Genomic DNA, 23,131 nt, shown 5'->3' with positions numbered 1-23,131 from the left:
GCCACATTATACGGGTTATTGCAGCGTTAGTCATTTTTAATTAATTTATCATTTAAATTAACACACTTTTTATTTTGTCAGCAATGAACTGCTTCTCCCTCACTAGATTTTTTGCCTTGATACCCAGCCAAGAGGAGGATGGCAAGTTATGCTCCACCCATCTCCTCTCCTTTATAAAAGGAGCAGCCCTGAGTGCCAGTTTAGTCTCTCTTGCAGCTCGCAGAGTAAAATAAAGACCCATCGGCTCACTTGCCTCCCCTTCAATTTTACCTTTCCTGCTTTTTTTTTTTTCTTTCTTTCTTGTTGCAACAGAGCGCAGGAGGCAGCAGCAGCTCTGCTCTGAGGCTTGTCAAGGCTCAGCGCACGCACACACACACACGCAACCCAGCGCGAAAACATTTGCTCTCACCTGTCTCTAAACCCAAAGCAAACCTCACGTCCAAGCAAACTGCCAACACTTCGAACGCGAAGGCACCCAAGCCAGAATCTAATGTAAGGGGAAGAAATCCAATGTACGCTAGGAACTTTTCACTAGAAAGCAAGTGGGCGTAAGGAAGAAAAGGAGCATTTTAAGAAAAGAACACCTTAAGGAAGAAGATTTTATTTTTTGGATTCCGTACCAAACTTTGAGAAAGTTTTTTTTTGTTGTTTTATTATTTTGTGCATCTTTTTCTAAGAACATTAAGTTGCTACCTACATGTAAAACCTTTTACATATATATATTTTTTAGAAGGAAGAAAATCAAGAGGCAAAATAGCATGTGGACCACCTAGCAGAAGGCAATACCGAAGCATCCCTTGCAGCGAGGGGGACGCAGGCTCTGGATGCGTATCATTTCGAGGGACTGCATTTTTTGTCCACCAGGCTTATGAGATAGCACAGAGGCAGGCGAGTCGCCGAGACTCCTGTCTCCCCTCACCGCCACCACCAGCAGCTCCACTTCCAAGGGCTCCCGCAACTCTCCCACCAGCAGCCGGCTCGGAGGGGAGATGGGAACGCGCGGCGCCCTCGATGCCTGAGGCCGGGCGGCCGCGGGGCTGCGTGCGGGGCTGTCTGCGGGAAGCGCTCCTCCGGGGCTCGCCGTCCATGTGCCCGCAGCCGGCGGGGCCTGAAGTCGGGATGAATTTCGGCGTGGTCTTGGCGTTCATCCTCTCCCTGCCTCTGGCCCGCCTGGAGGTGAGTTTCCCTCGCCGGCAGCGGGCGGTGCTGCCGAGCTGCGAGCCCCGGAGTCGGGAGGGGGAGACCGGCGGCGGCGGCGGCGCCTCCAGCCCCGCAGGTGCGGCGGGGTGAAGCCCGGGGGCGGCCGCGGGGAGAGCGGAGACGCGTGGCGGGGGCAAGGAGCCCGGGCGGGCGGCGGCTTTCCTGCCCCTTTCTGAGGGAAGGGCTGCGCGGCCGCGGGCAGGCGCACGGCAGGCAGGGCCGGCCGCCCCCGGCCCTGAGCGGAGCCACCGCTGCCGGTTTCCCGCCCCGCGGCGGGGCTGCCCCCCTCAGGCGCGGGCGCCTCTCCGCAGGACGGGCCCTGCGGGGGGGCTTTGCGCGGCAGTAAACCCACCCGTGCCTGTGTCCCAGGCTGGAGCCAGCGCCGGGCGGCGGGGCAGGGGAGGCCAGGCTGAAGCGCTCCCTGGTTACTAGGGGTGCTGCTGGGGAGCCCACAGCTTCCTGCCCCTTCGCCAGCTTCGCCCAGCGGCTGTCACCCCGGGGCGCGGCGCCCGCCGGCGGCTTGGCTGAGCCTCTTGCCCCCGGCACCGAGGCCCAGTTGCCACCACCAGAATAATGCACTGTGTGAGACCCAACTGGGCATCGCCAAGGGGCCAGTGGAGACAGGGCAGGGGGGCTTTGAGTGGGGCGAGGAAGGGGACAGCGTGGTTAGAGACACTGATACCGGGTGGCACAGTGATTCGGTAAGGTGTGTGTCTAGCTGGGGCCATGGGAAGAGGCAGGAGATGAGTATTGCTGCTGTGCTTGCGTGGTCACGCGAGCATCTTGTCCCGCAGTCCTCCTGCATGCTCTGCCCAGCAGGAAGCCAGGCACAGGGTGGGGGCCAGGTGGTGGATTTGGCTGATGAACGTACACCCAACCCTCAGTTTCCCTATGTAAAAGTCAAAGCCTCACCCCAAACCACGGTTGAGGAAAAGGAGTCCCAACACCCCAAATAAATACTTTGACCTCTGCTGCCATGTTTCATCATCTGATCATGTGCAGACTGGGGGGGTCAGAAGACCCCTAACATTTACTCACAGCACTTGCTTCACGCTTCATCTCCACCTAAGGTGGCAAAACCGTGGGTTGGATCTGCAGCTTGGGGGTTGTCAGGGCAGGAAATATCCTTCCACCAAAACTTTCTTCCCTTTGCATCGTTTCTTTCTCTTCCTCATTTTTGGGCAGGGTGGGTGGGTGGGAGGATCCCCTTGTGAGGTGGCAGGGAAGGGGTTGGATGCAAAGCATCACATCACCTCCTTATGGGCTCATTTTGCCCTTGCCTAAGCCGCAAAGGGAAGCAGTTAGAGCTGTGGGCTGCCCAGTGGTTGTGTTTGTTTTGGGCAGAGGATGGTATTTCCTCTGTGGGTGGCTCAGATCTTTCTCCCATGCAGTGTGAAACATCAGCTATGGTTGGCACTGGGGAAGGGTGAAGATGGAAGTGTCTGATCCCAGGGGGGCTGTTATTCTGTGCTGTAATCACATTGAAAGACTGCACAGCACCATGACAGCCTAGTAGGGTTAGAGTTTGGGAATTCTGGCTCTAGGTTTCTCGGGAGGAATTTGTCATTTTATGACCAGAGGACCAAGGTTTCTGCTTGCATAGATGCTTCTGTCTGCAGCCGGTACCCACATCTACTTTGAGGGCGGTGTGTTGCACCCTCTGCACCGGGTGCATTACAGCATGACTCCTACCAGGCTGCTGAACCATAGCCATCCTCTGAACCAGGCTCGCACCTCCTCCCCAGTCCTGCTGGAGAAAGCGCACTGGGAGCAGCAGCTCCCCGGATCAGCAGAGGCCTGAGCCAGGAGATGGAGCCTCCTGAGTCCCTCTCCCTCTTCTATCACACCCATCTGGAGCTGGAGGGCCCTGGAGCTCTTCCAGCCGGAGGGAGTAGGGAGTATGAGCCTCAGTGGGAAGGTATTTGCCAGTTGGGAAGCGAGGATACTGAAGTGATTTGCATTTGCCCCGCGGGCTGTAATAGTTGCCTTGCAACATTTACAGAGATGGGCCGAGCTCAGTGTGGTTGTGCTGGGGTGAAGCCCCACTGGCAGGGCTTTCTGGAATTCCCGAGGAATGGGGTGCGGCTGGGAGCTTGCTTATAACCTCGGCCAGTTCCCCGTTGCATCTTCCTGCTGCAAGGCTCCAGGGCTCTTCTCAAGTCATCCTAACATGGGGCTGTGACAAGGACAAAGTAGTGGGTAAGCCGGGATGGATGACACGTCTGGGGTGAGCTCGTGGAAGGAGTCAGGTGAGCTGTCCCTGCCTCCCTCTCACCGTCAGCTGATGCATAGCACCAGGAGAGAACGACGGTGGTTCCTGTGCTGTTTCCAGTGCTGCCGGCATACAGCCAGCCCCAGGGGTAGAAATGCCTCCAGCCTTGAAGGGGAGGTGGGGAGCGCGGAGGAGCAGGGTGGTGCAGTGGAGTCCCTCTTGAAATGTGAAAAAAAGGGTGGGTAGGTCTGGCTGTATTTTAGGAACGTGGGCTAGATCAAACGTTAAGTTTTGTTATTTTAAGGCAGGAAAACGTAAGCCACCATCCCAGGTGGAAGGGGCTTGTGTGAGGAGGGTTGGGCCTGCTGTGGGGAGAAGCAAGCGTGGTCCTCTGGCAGGCAGACGTCGGAGTCCCCCTGTAGCCGGGAGCGGTGCTGGAAGGGTAGAAGTCCTGCGCCAGTGGAGAAAGAGCTCTGAGGTTCAGTGGGCTGGTGGCAGGTGCTGCCAGTCTTGGTCTCTGCCAGGGAATGCAGTGGAGTCTCCCCTCAGGGTCCTCACGTCAGCTTCAGAGGGAATTAAAAAATGCTGTTTGTTTGGGTTTTTTTGCCTGGCTGATCATTCAAGACCCAGCTGCCAAGATCCCTTGCAGTGTGGAGGTGCTGGGGAAAGTCCTCCTCTCCTGTGCAGAGGAGCAGATAGCTGGGTGCTTCCCTGCCCTGGACTGGTGCTGCTGCTACCCTAGCGTCTATCTGTGCGCAGTCACACGTTTGTGTGTAGACACACCACCTCAAAAAGGAGGGCTGGAGGAGTCCTCACCTTGGGAGTATCCTTGGCTGGTTTCTTTGAGCCCCGAGGGTATGCCTTCCCTGCCAGTTGCACAATCTTTGCTCCCTCCTCCTCAGTATCTGCTGTGTTACCAGGAGAGCCACACCTTTGGGCAAGACTCTTAAACCCCTTGCCTGTGAGTAGCCGGAGGGAGGATCAGAGCACAGCCCAGCATATTGCCTGCGCCACCTCAGCAGCCACCTCAGCAGCGGCTGATCTGAAGGGGACTTTTCAGCATCACTGGTGCTCAAAAGCATATGTTGGCAGAAAGCTCTAGAGGCAAGGGGCGGTGGGGTTGTAGGGAGGAGGCTGATTTTGGGAGATCGTGTGTGTGGGGAGCGGGGACAGGGGAATGTCCTGTTTGCAGGGCATTGGTGCTTGTGCATTAGTTTGCAGCAGCCAAATGGTGCTGCTGACATCTGGGAGGAGGGAGGCAAAGCCCAGAGGCCCTGGTGTCACAGCTGCAGCTGCCAGGCAGGCAGGGCTCCTGCCCAGGTGCTCTGCTGCCTTGTCCCAGGTGTGCGGTGGCTCTCGCCCCAGCAAGTGCCAGCAGCCAGGGGGAGGGGACGTCCCTAGAAGGGGTCTGGCAGAGTGGGGAGTGCCCCTGCAGTTCAGGGGAGAGCCAGGCACTGGGAGCAGAGGGAGGGAGGGAGGGAGGGAAGAACAAACTTACTTTTTTTCTAGGAATTCAGGGCCTTGCAGGAGTACGAGGCCAGGCCTTGGGGCACTTGACAGCCAGCCAGGAGTCCATTGAGACAAAAGTCTTCTTTGATCTGCCGCACAGTTAAAAAAGGAGATTGTTAACCTATGTTAGACAAATAACTCCAGAGGAGCTGCTAAGCAGGAAAAGCACCAGCTGCTTGGTCTGGTCTGTTGAGGACCCCACCTCCTGCAGTGCTCCTCCATCTTCTGACACCATGGGATCAGGTGGAGGTGGCTGACGGACCTCTGCTTCCCCCGTGGCCCGTCTGGCGAAGTGCCCCAAGCCTAGGTGCATGTGGTGCCCCAGTCTCAGAGCCTCCCAGGCACAGGGCTGGGATGGGGGGCCAGGGGCATGGCTGTTCCCAGTCACAGACCCCAAAGGGAGCAAGGACAAGCCATGCAGCTCAGGTCTGCAGAGCTGCTCTTAGGCCGGCCTTGGACCGGGTTCTGCAGTACAAGAGGGAACTAACAAGCTTCACAGGCTTGTGCCTGTCACTGGCAGCAGAGCTGCCTCACAAACCCGGGGGAGGAGGCCGGGATTATGAGCCATGTGGGCTGGTGATACACTGTAGCCATGCTGGTAGTATCTGCAACAAGAAAAATTTGGCACCTAAAACTGCTGCTGTGAGCAGGGAGAGGAGCTTATTCCTACAGGCGGTCTCCAGCAGTACAGCTCCTGAGGGCCTCCCTGATTCCTATCTGTTCCCCCTGCTCAGTTAGCAAGGTGACACCTCCCAGCTCGCCTCCAAAGTCACCGAGTCTTGAGTCTCGTAACACCTGCCCACACTCTCCCCCAGTGAGTGCCAGAGTTTAAAATAAAGTTCAATTTCCTACTCGTATTAAGTGTCAGGAAGGACCAGGGGCACCCATGCACAGCAGCATTTGTACACAAATGCATTTGGCAAACAGGTGCAAACATTAAAAAGCCTGCAATTTCACTACCCAGCGCTGAGCTCTGGCTACAAGTGCTGGGAATTGCAAATGATCCCTTTTCTAGTAAATGTGTGTGGTGGAAGGCAGGGAAACGCTGCAGAGCCTTTCTAGCACTGGGCTGTTGGTCCCACTCTTCCTCATGCAGCAGGAGTTGTCAGAAGGCATCTTTTTCACAGCTATTCAGTGATCCCTGAATTATACAAGTCTCTCTCTCACTGTGCATTCGTCACTGATGCTGCTTCCCTCTCCTCGGAGACTGAGGAAGTAACGCCTGGGGATGTAAAATCTGCTTTTTGCTGTAGGCAGACAGCCAGATCTGTGGTGAGATGTGACAGTGACAGGGACGGAGCAGGGCAGAAAGGCTTGATCTGACTGGAGCTCTGGTGGATCTCGCTGCAGAGGTTTAAGACGCTAGTGTTGTCTGCTCTGCAGCTATCCCAGGGGGTTTCTGCCCCGTGACTTGGGCTGCAGCTCAAGACACTGCATCCTAGTTTAAGTTATAGTATTAGAGAGTGGGCTAGCAGGGCTGAGGAGGGAGCACTCCTATTACACTGTTACTAGAGGCAAAGGGCTGGTGGCCAAGGGACAAGCACATGTGGGAGGGTGCCAGGCTCAAGCAGCCATGCAAAAGTGGCTGCTGGTTTGGGTTAAAGCCCTCAAGGTTTAAAAGCCAACGTTTAACCACCTGCCTGGTGGTTTTCCTTGACTCCAAGTGGAAGGGAAATGTTCTGCACTGAATGCAGGCAGGGAGGGAATGAAAAGCTATGCTCTAGAAGGACCACACACACGCCACCAACTACCCATAAAAACCCACATGAAAATCCCTGCGTCTCACAAGCACACAAGCCAAGCTCTCCTCTCAGTTACAGGGGCATGTGTAGGGCTGTGGCTCAGACAGCATCCAGCACCCGGCTGAAAGAGCAGCTTTTCTGCATGAGTAGCCCTGAAAGAAGAGAGCTAGGAGCTAAGCAAACACTTTGGACAGTACTTTCCCCCGTCTCTTTTTCTAGTCTTTCGGAAGTACATTTTAATCAGTGCTTGCTTTCCCACACCACTCCTTTGTAGTCTTGTTAAGTGCTGTCACTGGGGCCCATTCAAGCCTGGTGCTGGAGTAAAATTCCCAAGAGATTGATGGCATTGCACCTGCCTGCACGAACCCTGTATTTGGTCCATCGTCTGATATCTGTAAACCTGCTTACGCAAGTTTTTTTGGCACTGGCATGCAATGACATCCAAACTCCCATGTTTCTTCATCCCAATCAGCTTCTCAGCCCACCGCCTCAAACAGCCTTTCAAGTCCTCCCTGCAGCCTTTGTGGTTTCGTTGCGGGCTCACGCTGGAGCAGCCTCAGCTGCGAAGGTTGATCTTCCTCTCCACCCCCACCTGTTTTTTTTTTTAAGAGTATGCAAATGCTGTATATTATTGGGCCGCTGTGGTTTGAAAACACACGCGCACGCACACGCACATACACACATTATCTGACAAAGCCCGTGAGGGAGTTTCATAACGGAGGGAAATATTGGGAAGGTTTTATCTGATAGTGTAAGGGAAGTCTGTTAAAATGCCTTTACTGCAGGCAGCAGGAACGAGAGGCCACCTGGAGAAGTCATACAGCACCGGAGAAGGAAACCTTGCTGGCTGCTTGCACAGTATTTGGGGCTCTGCTGCACAGCCCGGGCATTTTATGGCTTTTTCAGTCTCCTGAGCACTTTGTGAGAGGTAGCAAGAGGGGGGCTCTCACTTTTGCCTAGGTTTCAGTCTTGTGCCTTCAGGAGGGCATGCCTTTGCGTTTCGCTGGTTCTGTTGTGCCTCCTCCATGCTCCTTCGATTCGCCCCACTCCTTCTCTGTGACACAGTCAGTATTTGCAGATCGCCTCTCTAATGCTTCTTTTTCCTATTCTTTTTGTCATCTGGCAGGGGGACCCCATACCTGAAGACATTTATGAGATTTTGGGTGGCAGCTCAGTGCGATCCATCAGCGACCTCCAGCGTGCCCTGCGGATAGACTCCGTAGGTAAATCCCCTCTTCACCAAACACTCCTCTATTTTTTATTAACTCTTTGTGGGGTGGGAGGGGATGGATATTCTGTTTTCCAGCAGGCACATTATCAACAGACCTCACTATATAGGAACCTTTCAAGAACTGGCTATTTACAGACCTAGGCCCCCTGAAACCTGTGGGAGTTAGGCAACTAGATACCTTTTTAGATGTCCTCTTAACTGCCTGGTCTATTGAGGGACACTGGCTTCTGGAAATGATAGATGGGCAAGGTGAGTGAAAGGAACGGAGGTCAACACTTTTCACCCTGGAAGATACACAGGCAGCAGGGCCTGAATTGGCCAAGGATCAGCTTAGGAGGTGGAGAAATGGGAGGTGGAAATAGGGTGATAGAGGAGAAATGGGCTGAGTGAGTTCTCAGGCCACGGGCTCCCAGACACTCGGAATGAGAGCAGCAGAGCACGTGTCTGTGGGTGAGATAGGACACAGGGGCTAAGTCAGTGTAGTGGTGCTTCACCTCCTGCCCGTAGATAAGAGCTCTGGGGTCTGCAGTGCCTCGGGGTCAATTGGCCAGGGCAGAGCACAGCGCGCGGCAGGAGCGGCGAAGCATGGAGGGGTTGGCACGTGTGGGAATTGGAGCACGCGCCACGGCGGCTGGGCTGGCCCAGGAATTTATTTATAAACGGTCTCTTCAGAGCAAATTCCTTTCTATTCTAACCCTGCTCCCGCCCGTCATCCCCCGGCCCCCCCAGCTCGCCTTCTCTCTCGTGTTTTGTCTGTTTGGAGCTTTGTAATCCTTGCCGAGACACTATCTACGGGGGAACAGAATTTCCTGCTTTTGTTTCCTATGCCAGTCCAACCACTGGCGCAGTCTCAAAAGCATTCCCGCTGCCTTTCAAAACGGCCCTGGAGGGGCAGGGGGGGGGAAAGCGAGGGGGAGGGCACCAGCTGCGTTCAGCTATTGTTTGCCTTAGAAAGAGGCAACGAGGCTCACCATCACTGCCACGGCCACTCCCTGCCCTCACCAGTTCCCTCCTCCTCATCCACCAGCCACACAATGGGGCAACTTCCAAAATTAGCTGTGCTGGATTGTCCCAGGCTGGTCCCTCCGCCCCAATGTCTTCAGTGCTGACCCGGGGTGTAGAAGGACAACCTGGGGGAGGGAGGGACCAGGATTTCAATGGGAGATTTGTTTCAAGTCAACAGTTGTTGCTACTTCCCCCCCCCCCCCCCCCCCCCCCCATCAACTCAACCTCTGCACAAAAAGCAAGCCCCCACCCTCGTTTGGTAAAATGCCAGGCAGCACAGGATGGAGGGGTGGGGAAGGAGCGGCTGAGATGTGTGCAGTCTGTCATGTCCCAGTGTCTAAGGAACAGATACATCTCTATTGCAGTTACTAACTGCCCTCACAATCAAGAAACAAAATGCTCTTCTTTTGTTGGCCTGAAAACCCAGGGGGTATGGGAGAAAGCTGCAGAGATCTGAGTTGCTGGTTTCACTTCAGGGCTATCCCTGATCAGGGAAACAGAAAATGGTGCTGTGAAGCTGTCTCTTTGTTGCACCCTGTGGCTCTCATCTGCTCCCAGGTAGTGACTGAGGTGCATCACCTTGCTCTGTGTGGAATTTGTGTATTAGCAAATAAGTATATTAGCAAAATAATCTCAAAACAGCTGGAGCTATTCCCTGTGCTGTCCGTGCACCCTGTACGTGTCACAGCTGCTGCCCTCCACTGACTGCACAGGGAGCCAGGATTAGGCAGCTCCAGAATGCAGGTGCACTGACATACTGCTCTCCTGACCCAGCAACAGAGGTGTGTAGAGTGGGGAGTAATCTCCCTTAACTGTGGTTGGCTGCAAAGCGGACATGCCTATCCAAACCAGTCATCCAGACACCCTCTGTAGCCCCTAGAGAACTACATGCCCTTCTAGAGCCCTTCTAGAGCGTGGTCTTGCCTCAGGGCAAGATGAACGGTGTCCTAGAATTGATTATGCCTCTCCAGACACTTTAAAGGCTGGCTAGCTGGCTGTCCACCTCACGCATAGATGTTGACTGCTCGGGGTCATGATTCCTGCCTTGTCAATACAGCCTCTGTGCACCCATCCCAAATCCTTCAGCAATTGCTTCAGAGCTGAGCAGAGAGCAAAGTCTCTGCTCCCCCTTTTAAGAGGGCTGCACTAGGGCAGGGCTGAGGAAGAGGAATGGGACATGGTAGGTATGGGAAGTCTGCTCCACCGCACATCAGATAAACAGAGATCTTCCCCTGGCCCAAAATTCCCTTTAAGAAAATTGCTCCCTTGATGCTGACGTCCATTCAGCTTCCTTCAGCTGCTAAAGCAGGTCAGAGAAGGAAAGAGCTGTGGCTGGGTGGGAGCTATCTCTGAGCGCAGCCATTGTCCGGAGCTCAGGAGGGGCTGCGTGTTGGAGTGCTCCATGGGGATTATGGGCATTTCTCTATTCAGCACTTCCTATGGGAAAAAGCAGTGGGGTGGGAGGGAACTGCTCAGGGCTAGCCTGAATGCTATCAGTCTTCCTCTCCCATCACTGACTGAACTACCTCCCGATCCTGCAGCTTACCTTAGAGTAGTAGAGGGGAAAAGTAATTTTAACTTTATTTTTCTGTTCTTCTGTCACAAAACTGACTTTTAACGTAGGGTGGTTGCAGTGAGTTGGGAGAGAGAAAGCAAGCACCCCACCTCCCACCCATCATCCCCTTCACCTGCCCTCTCACTCTGCGACGCTCCCAGTCCCAAGCCATCCCAGCAAGGCACCTCAGTGCTTGCCAAAATATACCAAAATTTCTGCTGGTCCCATCTGGTCTCTGCTCCTCCTTGCTGTATCCTGGTCTCAGCTGGCTGATGTGAATCCCTCTGCTACTCCTCTCTGACACAAGAAAGCCCTGCTGTAGGCCTTGCCATCCTTGAGCCGGAGTTTTCCTCTCCCTCTCTCTTCCATGATAGACTTGTTGCTTTGAGCTGCCTAGTCCAAGCCAAGAGTATACCTAGAGTCGTCTGTGCCCCAGCACAGCTGTAACTTTGTTGGTGGATTTACACCTAGCACGACATACTGGGGCTGTGCCTTATCCCGTGTCTCTGCACTTTGCCTGATGAGCAGAGCACAAGTGCCTGCTGTCTTCTCCTGCCTCTATCTGGTGCTATTAGGTCATATCATTCCCTTTGCAGAGGAGGATAGCTTGAGCCCGAACCTGAATGCAACTCAGTCCGGTCAAAACCCTGTAGCCCTGTCTCGAAAGCGACGAAGCCTAGGTGAGTGAGGGGTGTTGTGCCTTATGATTGTTGGGGCGCTTACATGAACGGCTGTGGGTGGGTGCAGATACATGTCTGATGTATATGTGTATGGGTAGAGTGGGAAGAGGTTGTAATGCACATGGGTGTGTAGAGGGATGAGAAGGAGGATCTGAGCCTCACGTAGAATCTGGGAGTTACACCCCAGAAGGGAAGGAGAGAGAGTATGGAGCTCTGCGAGCTGCTCTGCTTTAAATCCCGCTGGTGCTGATTTGCCCTAAAGAAGTGTCCTCTGCCTAGGACTGCTGCTGCAGTGAGGAGCATCATTTTACTGGGGCCTCCTCCACAGGCCACGGCTCTGTCCAGGAAGGGAGCTGGAGGGGTGGGAGAAGGAGAAAGAACGTGTGTGTGTATGTGTGTGTGTGTGTGTGTGTATGTGTGTGAGAGCCATGTGGGGTCTTTCTCTTCCAGTAAAGGTGGCTGCAGTGGGTTGGTAATAGCTACAAACCCTGTTTCATCCCCCCTTCTTCTCTTGGCCCTCCGTAGATGCTCTGGCAGCAGCAGAGCCAGCTGTCCTCGCTGAGTGCAAGACACGGGCAGTGGTCTTTGAAATCTCCCGCAACATGGTGGACAGCACCAACGCCAACTTTGTGGTTTGGCCACCCTGCGTGGAGGTGCAGCGCTGCTCTGGGTGTTGCAACAACCGCAATGTGCAGTGTCGCCCCACGCAGATTCGTGTCCGGCATGTCCAGGTAAGGGACATACCTCCTGCTCCTCCCACCTCCCACAGCCCACCTCCATCCTTGCCCCCCAAAATCAAAACTAGAGCAGGTCTCAGGTGCAAGCCTCACACAGCTGTCTGTCCCCTTGCACCCCCCCTGCAGCCACATCTTCTGCATTAGCCACACAACACTGCAGCCTCTGGCACAGGCTGGTGTTCGTGCCAGCTGCTGGGAGGGCTGGTGCTGTCCAGCAGCTGGGGACTGTCACCATAGCAGAGCTACAGGGCACAGTCCCCAGCTGCAGCTCCACGCCTCGGCTATTTCTGTGGCTTGAGGCAGCCTTGTCTGCTGTGTTAGACCAGAAGAAACAGGACACTTTCACTGTAGGAACTGTTTTTGATGCAGAAAGAGGAGGGCTTGCAGTGTCAGTCTCCATCCCGCTGCTGCTGCTGCTGCTGCAGCTTCTTCTGAAGACATGCACTGGAGCAACTTCTCCTCTTTCTCAGCCCCACAGTTACCTCCTTACCCGCTACAGCAGCAAGCAGACACCTCATGGCTGACCTCTTGCTCTGATCCTGCGCTCCTCACAGCTACCAGTGATCTCCTCACAGCTTCCTCCCAGACAGCTTGTTTAAAAATAATATTCATCTCACACTAATCCTCTGCATGAGCCATAAGAGACTCCCCCAGGCAGACGGCAGAGGTTGGCTGGGAGGTTGTATTCACACAGCCCTCTTCATCAGGAAATTCCTTTCTCAGAAAAGCCAAGCTGAATGAGGGAAAAATGGGGGGGAACAGGAGTTGTTTTTGTGGAAAAAACAAGTGAGAGGTCAAAAGCCAGCCTAAAAAAGTGACCTGGAAATGGTTTCTTTGAGGACAGAGGTCTCTCTATTGTTTGGCTGGAAGTGTTTGTCTAGTGAGCAGCGTGTGGTCTGAAGCGTGTGGAGTGGGCTTTCAAGGAAAGATAAACAGCCCGACTGCTTCAGCTCTGGCTGAGGGATGCTGCTGGGGGCAGTGGGTTTAGAGGAATTCAATCCCAGACGTGCAGCAGAGCAAGTATTTATAGCTTGTGGAGCTCTTCAGGGACCGCAGTCTCATTAGATAAGCTGAGTGGGGTCAGGCCCGGCCACTTTTGGAGTGGGAGGACCCCCTAGAAAGCTTGTGCCCTGTGGTGGGATGTGGAGCAGTGAGTCTTCCCTCTGAGTCAGCACTGGTGGAGAGTCTGAGGGAATTTCCAGAGCACTGCCTTTCCCGTGAAACACAGAGCTGAGGGCTTCAGCCCTGTGAGTTATTAAAGAGCTTGAGACAAATTCAGACAGGCCTCAGCAGAGCTGGTGAAGCTGTGTTTGCTTGCATTGGCCCTGAGTTTTTCTCCTTTTGCCCTTCCTGTAGGATCCCGTGGGAATTAATTCTGGTTTCCCCCAGGTCTCCACCATCACATCTATCAGAAACAGGCTAGTGTGTTCTGCATGTCCCATGTTTCTGTCTGTGATCAGCCAGTCATCCTGCTTAAGCGTCAATAGTCAGGAACAGGAGAAACAACCAGTCACATCCAGACTGCCTGGTCTAGGTCTGCTCTGCTGGTGTGTGCAGAATTAGCTTCCATACACACCATCCCTGAACTTGACCCATGCTCTATAAACTGCCTTCTGACCCTTTAGGAAGAAAGCCAGTACTGAAGCATACTGATACTGATTATTTTTACAGAGTGGGAGCTGCAGCTGTATTAATCTTTTGCTTGCCTCTCTCTTCCAAATAGGTGAACAAGATCGAATTTGTCCAGAGGAAGCCAAAATTCAAAAAAGTCATTGTGCCTTTGGAGGACCATGTGCAGTGTCGGTGTGAAGCAGTGTCCCGTCAGCCCCCCAGGAACAGCCGGCCAGGGCCACGTGAACAGAGACGTAAGGATCTTGGCATTGGGACAGTGGAGGGAGGTGTGAGAAGAGAGGCTGGGGAGAGAGGAAAGAGCCCTCCGCTGGTTTCAATTTTCTTAGTTCCAGTGAATCCCATGGGCCTTGGCTGGTTTATACCAGCCGAGAGACCTTTCCCAGGATGTCTGCCTGCAGCGAGGGGCTGAAACCAAGGGAGGTGAAGGAAGGAAAGGTGAGAGGTGAGGGAAAGGGCATCGTGGGAAAAGGGAGAGAGCAGAGACTCTGGAAAACAGAGGACAAGGGACAGAAGAACAGAAGGAGGCCTTGTGGCCCTCCTGTTGCGTAGCCCTTTGTTGATAGTGTGTGGAGAAAGGTATTTCAACGTGAGCCAGCTACCCCTCGCTGTACAGACACTCTCCCCTCTGTTTTGGCAGGTTTGTCACCGTCATTCACCACAGCCGCTGTCTCACAGAGGCAGCGAGTACGCCGGCCGCCAGTGCAGAAGAGGAAACATAAGAAGTACAAGCATGTCAACGATAAGAAAGTGCTGAAAGAAATCCTCATAGCATAGAAGTGCTGGCAGGGGAGAGAGAGCACAAAGCAGGTAACAGCAAGCTGCTTTTGCAGTCGGGAGAGATGTTCTCCTGGGACATGGTTCTGCGCAGGCATCTCGGACCCTTCCCTTAGCACTGGCTGCTCATTCAGTGTGGGGTTACTGCAGGGCTTGGATATGATAAAAGCTGGGTTGAAGGAGGAGGAAGGACTAGGATGGGACCCAACATGTGCATCCTATCTATGGCTTTTTGGCTCTTCACGAAGGTGGAAGAATCGTGCTGCAGCCATACTTGCTGTTGAGCTCTGCACTTTCTCTGCCTCACTTATAGGCAGAGAACATGCCTGACTTCTCTCTACACCTAAACCCCCTTGGGGTCCATGCAATTCATCTCTTCTGTGGAGCAACTCCTGTTCTCCTTTCTCTATTGATTCTCTGTTGAAAGCAGAGAATTAATGTTGCTCTGGGGATCCCTTTTCCTTTAATTTCATTAGCTGAGTTGGCAGAAAGACTGAAAAGCAGCAACACTTGTGGTTCATCTCTCTCCTATCAGGAAGTCTGTGTGCATAAGAAAGGTCATACCAGGGAAAGGAGAACTGGAATCTCTGGCAAGAGATCTGGACTTTGTCAGTCCAGGGTCTGATTCTTCTCTCTCTGACTTGTGTAAACAGGAGTAATTCCCTTGTCATCAGAAGAATTTTACTGGTACCAGGGAAAGGAAAATAAGCCCTTGTTCCCCATGAGAGAGGGAAAGGTGCAGAAAAGAGAGAAAGAGTAGCCAGGTCACAGGGCACAGACTGGGGAGCGCAGGATCTGAATTTAGAGGGAGGCAGCACAGCCTAACGGGGAGAGCCCCAGCCTGTGACTCAGCGGTTCCAGCTCTGCTGCAGCCCCTTGAATGCACCTGGATCACCCACTTCACGTTCATTTCCCCTCACCTCGGCAGAGGGGTGACAGGCTTCCACATGTGGTGTTTCAGGAGCTAGTGATCAGGGGTACCAGGTGGTGTCTTGGGATTGGTATTCCCATGCATAGCACTACAAGGGCTGTGATTATCCCAGGATTCTCCTGCCTAGCCCAAAGTTCCCAGGGTAGGTAGAAGTGATGCAAACCCATGCAAATCTCAGCTCTGGCTTAAGCTGTCCAGAGAAAAAAATAGAGAAGGTCAAAAGCCCTCCTGGGCTTCTAATCTGGCACTTCAACACAAATATTTCCAGAGGAGAAAAAGGGAAAGGAGGGGAGTTGCAGGGGGAGAGGGTTTTGTATTCTAATGCCATGTGTTTTTTTGTTTCACTTCCAGGTTTATTTAATATATTTGCTGTATTGCCCCCATGGGGTCCTTGGAGTGATAACTTTTCCTCTTTGTCCATCTGCCTCGACGTCTGATTCAGACGGCAATTGGTGCTTCCCTTTCCATCAGTGGACCTTCTCCCACCAAAGCCTCTCTCTCCTTTCATTTATTAGCATAATTTTAAAGTTTTACACACACAAAAAAGGACAAATAACATATATATATATATATATGTATGAGAAAAGAACAAAGTACCAATAAAACCATGAACCCCGAACCCTGACAGCCACAACATGCAATGAGGACAGAACAATGCCTTCTCTACTCTAGAGGACAGGATGGAAAATGTGAAAAGGAAAGTGGGTCCAATTTCTTCCAAGGGGAGGAGAAAAAGAAATGGACGGAAGGCAAAAGGGAAATATTCTCCCTTTCCCTTGTGTTTCTGGTAAGGCTGAGGGACCTGGCTGAGATCAACACTTGCACTGGACCTAAATTTTGAAAACAGGCATATCTCAGATTGCGAGCAGTGGCCGATGATGGAAAATGCACTAAGGACTTTTCTTGCCCTACCTGGACAGATATATATTTTTGACGTGCGTGTGTATATTTTATTTTAAAAAAGAAAAACCAAAACCACTAAGATATACAACATCTCGGGGAACAGAACAAAAAAACAAACAGAAAAAACCCCCACAAACCGAAGAAGCCAAATGCATTCCCCCGCTCCCTTTCCCCTCCTGCTCCTGGTGCTGACTGGAAGGTGTTTGGATTGTGGGGAAGGAGCAGACGGCAGCCGAATTGTCTCCACACCCCAGGCCCCTGCCAAGGGGAGCCATCTTTGCACATGCTGGTGGAGAATTCAACTTTCCAGGCTTGGACTCAATTTTTTTTTAGAATTCGCTCTGTATGTGTGCGCGTGTATATGTGTGTGTATATATATATATATATATACATGTGCGTGCGTGTGTGTGTGTGTATGTGTATTTATACATACATATATAAATATATATATCTGTTCTTAAATGGATTTCATTCCCCAGCGGCAGGAAGCTCAGAGGCACGTGCAGGCATCAGCTTCACTGGGCTGGCAGCAAAGCGCACTGCTACTGCAGTGTGCCTGCGCGGTCCATTGGACAGGCAGGGACACCATTCGATCTCTCTCTGTCTTGTTGCCCCTCTCTCTGACTCTGCACCAACCACCCAGCAGAGCTTCCTTGCAGGAGGCAAAGTGGCACCACAAGACCAACAACAGCCAAACTTAGAAGCATGACTTAATCTCAGTGAGCTGTCCTTGCCTGATCTGTGGTCCTGAAAGCAGAATCATGTCATTCCTCTGAGGTTTTTAACCCCTTCATGGGTGTCCTGCGCACCATGCCTCCACTGCTCTCTCCCTGTCAATGTCCCCACATCTCCCATCATTTCCTCACATTTTCCCTCTCAAATTCCTTCTGGATTTTTGCCTGTTAGGTATTCCCAGCCCACCTAGCTTGGAAGCTTGTCCAAGATGTGGGCAGCTCTGTGTAGATATAAAGAAAGAAATGAGGATGGTCTTTGCAGTTGGCAGCAGCCATCTGAGACTGAAATGAGCTCTTCAGAGTGAGGGGGACTCACAGAACAATTGGAGAGTCCCTCCTGGGCCACTGCCTGCTCCAGAGGAGGGAGGAGGACTCTGCAGGCCAGGGCTATTTCTGCACACTTAATACTCAGTCACCACCAACAGAAATGTTACATATGATGGGTATCTCCAGCCTTACCTCAGAGCCCTGGTCTCAGATTGTGCCGCGCTGTGCACTGCAGAGTTACACACGAAGAAAATGCCTGCCCAGAGCTAGCGTGGCAGCCTCTCCTGCCTTCAGCCACTTCTCCCCTCACGCACACGTGCACCCCTATTGCAGGGCAAAGCCCCAGAGAGAGCCGGGGGAAGGAGGCAAAGCCGCAACCTGGGCGCTGTTACAAGTTTTGGAGAGGCCCAGCCCTCACCTCCTGCAAGCCCAGAGCACTTAAACCACTGTCGAGGCGGCACGTTTTTCCCTCCCTCCATCCCCAACCCTTCAAGTCTTAAGACACTTTTTCTGTTCCAAAATCTGTTTCATTTGGTTTGTAAAGATGGCGAGGTTTTATTTTATTTTAATTTTTTTGGCTTTTTTTTAAATGTAAGATTAATTTATACTCAGTACTGTATTTAAAGTTGTAAAAAAAAAAAAAAAAAAAAAAAAGGAACTACGTCTCAGATAATATTTTCTCTTTCTTTTGTGAGCTGAATGAAATGCAGAGGTCAAACCAGCTCACCGTGGGGCAGAGCAGGATTCTCCCGAGGCCTCCAGTTTCATTTTCAGGACACTTAATTCTGAGATTGCAGAGAGAAGCAACCAAAGCTGGGAAAGTCCTGGGAGCCCCCACACAGCCCTGCCCACCGCCGGCGGTGCTGCCCCTCTCCTTCCCGCTTGTTGCCCAGTGCTTGGGCTGGTTTGAAATGACTCAGGTGGTGGGATTTTTGTCTCAAAGAGGTCCCTATCTCCTTAGCTGCTCTGCTTGGACACCCAGCCAGAATTTCCCTGCACTTTCATCTGATCTCCGGATTCCTCTGCTTTGAAGGTCTTGGGACAGCCAGCACTGTTTACACTCCCCAAAGCTGTACAAACAGCCGTCCCCTTCCCTCCTTAGTCACATCGTCTAGACAACGGCAGTCCTTCCCTCAGTCGGAAGGGCCATTGCATTTCCCTTTCCTCCCAGCAAGGGAGGTATCGCACATCTGGCACTCGGGCGCAAGGCAGCGGGGAGCAGGTTCAGGGTCCCCCTGGCACACACACAGCACCCCCAGTCCATGGCTCAGCTCTGAGGAGTGTAGACCCAAGTGGGGACATGTGCTGCAAGAGTGTAGCTGGGGAGTATGGTGTCTGCTGTGCTCCAGGCCGTCCTCCAAGGACCAGCCTGGCACTCCTGGGTGTGTGCCTTGCTCCAGTATGGTTCATTTTTGGGTGAGGACACGTTTTCTCCCTGATCCTCTGAAAGGAGCTGAAGGTGAGCTCTATCTACCCCCAAGGATGGAAAGCACAGGCAAAATCACAGTGAGGGTAATAATCACATGCCTGCTCTAATTTCCTTAGGATAATCTGATGAGAAGGAAGATTTATGGCATGAGACTTCTTTGGGCTTGAGGTCCTGTGAGCAGGGAATTTGGGGCGCAATGGGTGCAAAGAGGGGTACGAGGCACAGGAAGCATGAATGCATCAGCCTGGACTGGGGTGGGAGGAAGGTCTAGGCATCCCAGGGGAACCGGCACACCACCTGGCCATGGCTGTCCCAGGGGAGCTGTACAACACCACCCGCAAGTGTGCTTCTCCGCTTTTAACAGCTCAAAATGAAGAGGTGCAGAAAGAAGCCACGGGCCAGGGCACCTGGAGCTAACACCTCCGCTGTGCCTGGCGGCCGCTCACAGCACCCGCTGAGGTGCTCGCTGCAGAGCCACTTGCTCACAGGGCCTCGGCCCGCATTCAGCGCGGGTCAGCGTGGGGTGCAGAAAGGCGGGTGCCCATGTCGCCTCTCAAGGCTGGAGCAGGTGGTTCGCATCCACCCCGCAAAGCTAAGCTTGGGAAATAAAACCCTAAATAAGCCCCGGGAGGGCTGCAGCACACCACCAGAAAGAAGCTCCTCTGTGCAGGGATGCCAGCTTGGCTCACCCGGTGGTACAGGTGACCTCGGAGGAGCTGGGGAGCCTTGGCATCTCTCGCTGGTTTAATTGCTTGACTGCTACCTTACCCAAGGGCCCAGCCTCAGCATACGTCATTCAACAGGAGGTTCATCTTTTGATGGAGGAAACAGACAGCCTTCCAGGCAGCAGAGAGAGGCTTCAGCAATGGGTCCTCCTGCAAGAACAAGGCTCCCAAAAGTGGCAGGCAGACGGGAGAACGAGTTTGTGAGCTATTCAGGCATAAAAAGCAAATCCCTGTATTTTAAAACCAGGCTTCAGGCTTTTTCGCGCCGACAATTTGCAATGCTAAAGCTGTTGCATGGCTAAATGAAGTGAAAAATCAGTTTGCAAGAGTTTCCTTGCCAGGTCCAGGAAAACCCTTGATGGTTAGCTTATTTTATTGGCACTCAGGAATACAAACAGCTTCAGCTCACACCCATACCTGGCTGCAGATCGAAGGAAAAACCTTCTTCAGCCCAGCCATGTGGCGCGAAGCCCACACAGGCGTTGTCCCCTCTGTGCTCAGCTCGTGCCTCCCTGCCATAAGCCATGCCCTCCCCGACAGCTGCCCTGTCCTGCTGCCTGACCTGCCCACACTCCAGATGCAGCTGGAGAGGGCTCAGTGGGAGCTATTGCCGTCCTGCTGGGTCCCCGGGTGGGACAGGAATGTGTCAGAGGTGGCCCCATCTCACTGTCCAGGCACCTGTGCTTGGTGGGCCCTAGGGGCGCAGAAGCCAGCTGCACCAAGGGAAAAGCAGGGTACAAAGAGGGAGGAAAATACAAAGAATTTAAAGCTATTTAGGAAAAACCAACAACAAAACCTCCCTTGGCCTCAGCATGCAGCTGTTCCCCACTTGCCTTCATGCAGCCCGTGACCAAATGGTGCCGCCCCCCCCGAGCCATGATCTGCCCGTGACCAAGTGAACTCGATGCAGGCTTGGGAATTTCCCATCTTAAAAGAGATTGTGAGGAAGCCAGGCAGCCTCAGCTGTTTTCGGCTTTCATCACAGGGTTAAAGGAACAAAAGAGACCCCCCCCAAAAAAATAAGCAGGAAGAGGGTGGGAGTTGGAAGGAATCCCAAATCTGGGGCCTCCCTCCAGGTAGTGTCAGCACAGGGTTAGTGCGAGAGCCCCGGTCACAGTGGTGGGTCTGTGGGTCTGCTCCCACCCCGGTCACAGTGGTGGGTCTGTGGGTCTGCTCCCAGCAGAGGAGCCAGGGGAGTGAAGAGACCAAAATACACAATTATGGCAGGGCTCACCTACCATTTTTCCTCCCCAGCTGGGCAGATAACAAACTGTACTCTCCAGCATGATGGACGGCCTTAGTTTCACAGCAAAACCGGGAGGAAAGCAGCCTCAAGGGAAACTACCCCCTTGTAATTACTAACTCAATAAAAGAAGCTGTTTGCAAGCAATTAAGCAGCAACCCCAACACGGTGGGGACCCGGGCAGCAGGGAGGTTTGTGGCTTGACAATCGATGTATGTTTCAAAATGTTTGTTGTGATTTTTTTTGGCATGTGCTTCAAAAACAAATGGTGGATGGTGCAGAGATGCCAGGCAAGCAGCTCTGCTCAAGGTCTTGCTCCAGCAGCTTTGGAAACTCCCAAGTTCCCAAAAGCCTTGACCTTTGGTCCTGGCCACTGCTGGTCAATGCAGTCAGTGAAGTGAAGTGAAGCTCTCCAAACCTGGGCCCTGCCAGGGTGTTTTCTGCATGAAGAGAAACTATTTCTCAGTACAAATCTTGGCACAGACCCAGGCAAGAGCAGAGGAGATGGTATTGGCTACTGCTGGTCTCCGAGGCTCAGAGCTGGCTGTGAGAGATGACATCGGAGACAGAAGTAAACGAGGTCAGCACAGGAAAAGTGGTGATTAATGAACCAAGATGTGCTCCCAGAAAGAAGCCCTTTTTCAGACATGCATGCCTGGTGGCAGCCCAGGGCACCAAGGAGGTGGCTGGCCAGAGGTCCCTGGGTGTCCCATAGGTGACCATCTTCTCCCTCGGTCACATCAGATGTTGCCCCATGAGGATCCAGCACACGGACAACCCAGTGTACGTGCATGGGGTCACATGTGAACAGCACCACGCACCCGCATGAGTGCTCTTGCTGCCCAGATTAGGCAGGCAGCTGTAAGGAGGCACTCAGCAGCACATTTCTTCTCCAGCGGGCAGGGGCTGGGGTCCCCCAGCAGAGGCAGGGCTGCACAGGAGGCAGCAGAGCTCAGCCAGACGTACACAGCTGGGCGCAGAGGAGAGCCTGGGGACAGCCACATCCGTGGAGGGGATTTCACCACTCCCCAGGCCTTGGCTGGGGATGCCAGCAGGCTCCGTGGGCATTGGTGGGTTGGCAGAGCACTCAGGAAAGCTGACATTTCCGCATGACGGGGTGTTAGCTGCTCCCAGAAAGGAAGGCAGGGAGGTTTGCAGGGAGGTTTGCTGTGATCCTGCACACACTGGCTTGATGTCTGCAAGGAAAAGCCCTGGGAGGTGCCTGTGCTCCTGCAAGGTGCCTGCAGTGCCCCAAGCTCTGGGCTGGCTGCACATGTCTGGGTAAAGTAGGATGGGGAACAGCCACCCCCCTCCTGCTCTGGTGTGACCCCGGGAGGGCATCTCTCGGGGAGGGGCGGGGGGGGGGGGGGGGGGGAGGCGGGCGATGCTGTGCAAAGGGGCCTTCCCCTTTAAAGCCTGCAGAGGTGTTATTTAGCTGGAAAAAATGGTTCACTGTGATGATGGAAATTGTATTTCACTAATTGTCCGAGGAGAGAGAGAAAGAGCGAGAGAAAAAGACCTTCCTTCCCTCTGACAGGTTCAGGAATTTTTTCCACTAATCAAGAAGAAAAACAAAACGCTTGCACTGGGAGGGGGATGGGAGGAAAAGGGGGGTCTCCCTGGTGTCCCATAAACCTGGTGGCCATGGACAAAACACCGCATTTGCAGCATAGCCTTGCCCTGGAAAGTTTGAAGCAGTGCTGGCCAGCCAGCGGAATGAATAGGGAGCACACCTCTCACTCACGGAGAACCCCACTTCGGAGCATCCCAGGATTCACCCAGGGGCAGCTCCCTCCCTGAAGGATGAACAAATCCAGATGAGGCTCTTGGTCTACAAAGGGCAGGACCAGCACCTGCTACAGCGAGGCAGACAGCTAGTGGTGCAAGTTTGTCCCCAGGGAGGAATGGGGGATGCTCTATTCATCAGAGCATCCCGCTGGATTCATCAGCTGGTTGTAAAAGGACTGAAATGGGTGCTCTCCACATTCGAGTTTGGCTGGCTCTCCTGGCTCCACCGAGGCAGGTGTGAACAGCCTGGTAATCAAATAAAACTTCCCCAGCACGGCCACCTTCAAGTGCATTAAATGAAACAGAAAGGAACAGTTGAACAGGATTTGCAGTTTTTTCCCCATGATATATATTTTCCCTTTTCCATGGATAGTCCCACCGGGTACGCTGCAACCTATTGTTGTAAGTATTTATTTACTCAGGTTTTGTAGATAGTTTCAAAGCTCATGGCCAGGAAGGAGCAACCAGATGCTGTTACCATGTCCCCAGTTTCCCACTCTGAACACAGATGCAGAGCCAGGCACAAGCCCCAGACCCAGAGCTGAACCCCGTTCCCTTCCCTCCCTGCTGTAACCCAGCCATTAAAAAGCAGGATATTTGATTGTACGTTCATCCTGTGTGTTTTTTTCCCAAGCAAGAGGTTAGCTAGTTGGAGTGGTTTGGATTAAGGAACTGCTGCTCCTTTTGGAGAGAAGGTTGGGTTGGGTGGATGGGTGTAGGAGAAGCCCTGGGAGCTTGAAAGCTTCCCACTGCCATGGGGAGGAAGAGCAGGGGCTGATACACCACTGGTCTCCAAGGAAGGCCAGCCGGCAACAGGGGATTTTTTCTAGCTGG

General features: G+C 53.2%; 1 protein-coding gene across 1 annotated transcript; it reads left to right on the top strand.

Annotated features, from left to right (window-relative positions):
• Positions 1 to 224: 224 nt before the first annotated feature.
• Positions 225 to 17,678, top strand: PDGFB (platelet derived growth factor subunit B). The gene is made up of 7 exons (XM_040596649.1): positions 225 to 1,176; positions 7,790 to 7,886; positions 11,051 to 11,134; positions 11,660 to 11,865; positions 13,595 to 13,736; positions 14,141 to 14,310; positions 15,560 to 17,678. Exons 1-6 carry the CDS (start codon positions 1,012 to 1,014, stop codon positions 14,275 to 14,277), a joined length of 831 nt encoding a protein of 276 aa, XP_040452583.1. The 5' UTR covers positions 225 to 1,011; the 3' UTR covers positions 14,278 to 14,310; positions 15,560 to 17,678.
• Positions 17,679 to 23,131: the final 5,453 nt, after the last annotated feature.

This window comes from Falco naumanni, chromosome 5 (genome assembly GCF_017639655.2).
Source record: "Falco naumanni isolate bFalNau1 chromosome 5, bFalNau1.pat, whole genome shotgun sequence".
Classification (NCBI taxonomy): Eukaryota; Metazoa; Chordata; class Aves; order Falconiformes; family Falconidae; genus Falco; species Falco naumanni.
The sequence above is the reverse complement of the archived record's forward strand: the minus strand, read 5'-3'. Positions and strand labels throughout refer to the sequence as shown.

Bases quoted from the DNA above. Each gene is read 5' to 3' on its own strand.
- PDGFB (XM_040596649.1), top strand. From the start codon at position 1,012: ATGCCTGAGGCCGGGCGGCCGCGGGGCTGCGTGCGGGGCTGTCTGCGG. The intron at 11,866-13,594 runs GTAAGGGACATA...TCTTCCAAATAG, and splicing joins TTCGTGTCCGGCATGTCCAG to GTGAACAAGATCGAATTTGT. The intron at 13,737-14,140 runs GTAAGGATCTTG...CTGTTTTGGCAG, and splicing joins AGGGCCACGTGAACAGAGAC to GTTTGTCACCGTCATTCACC.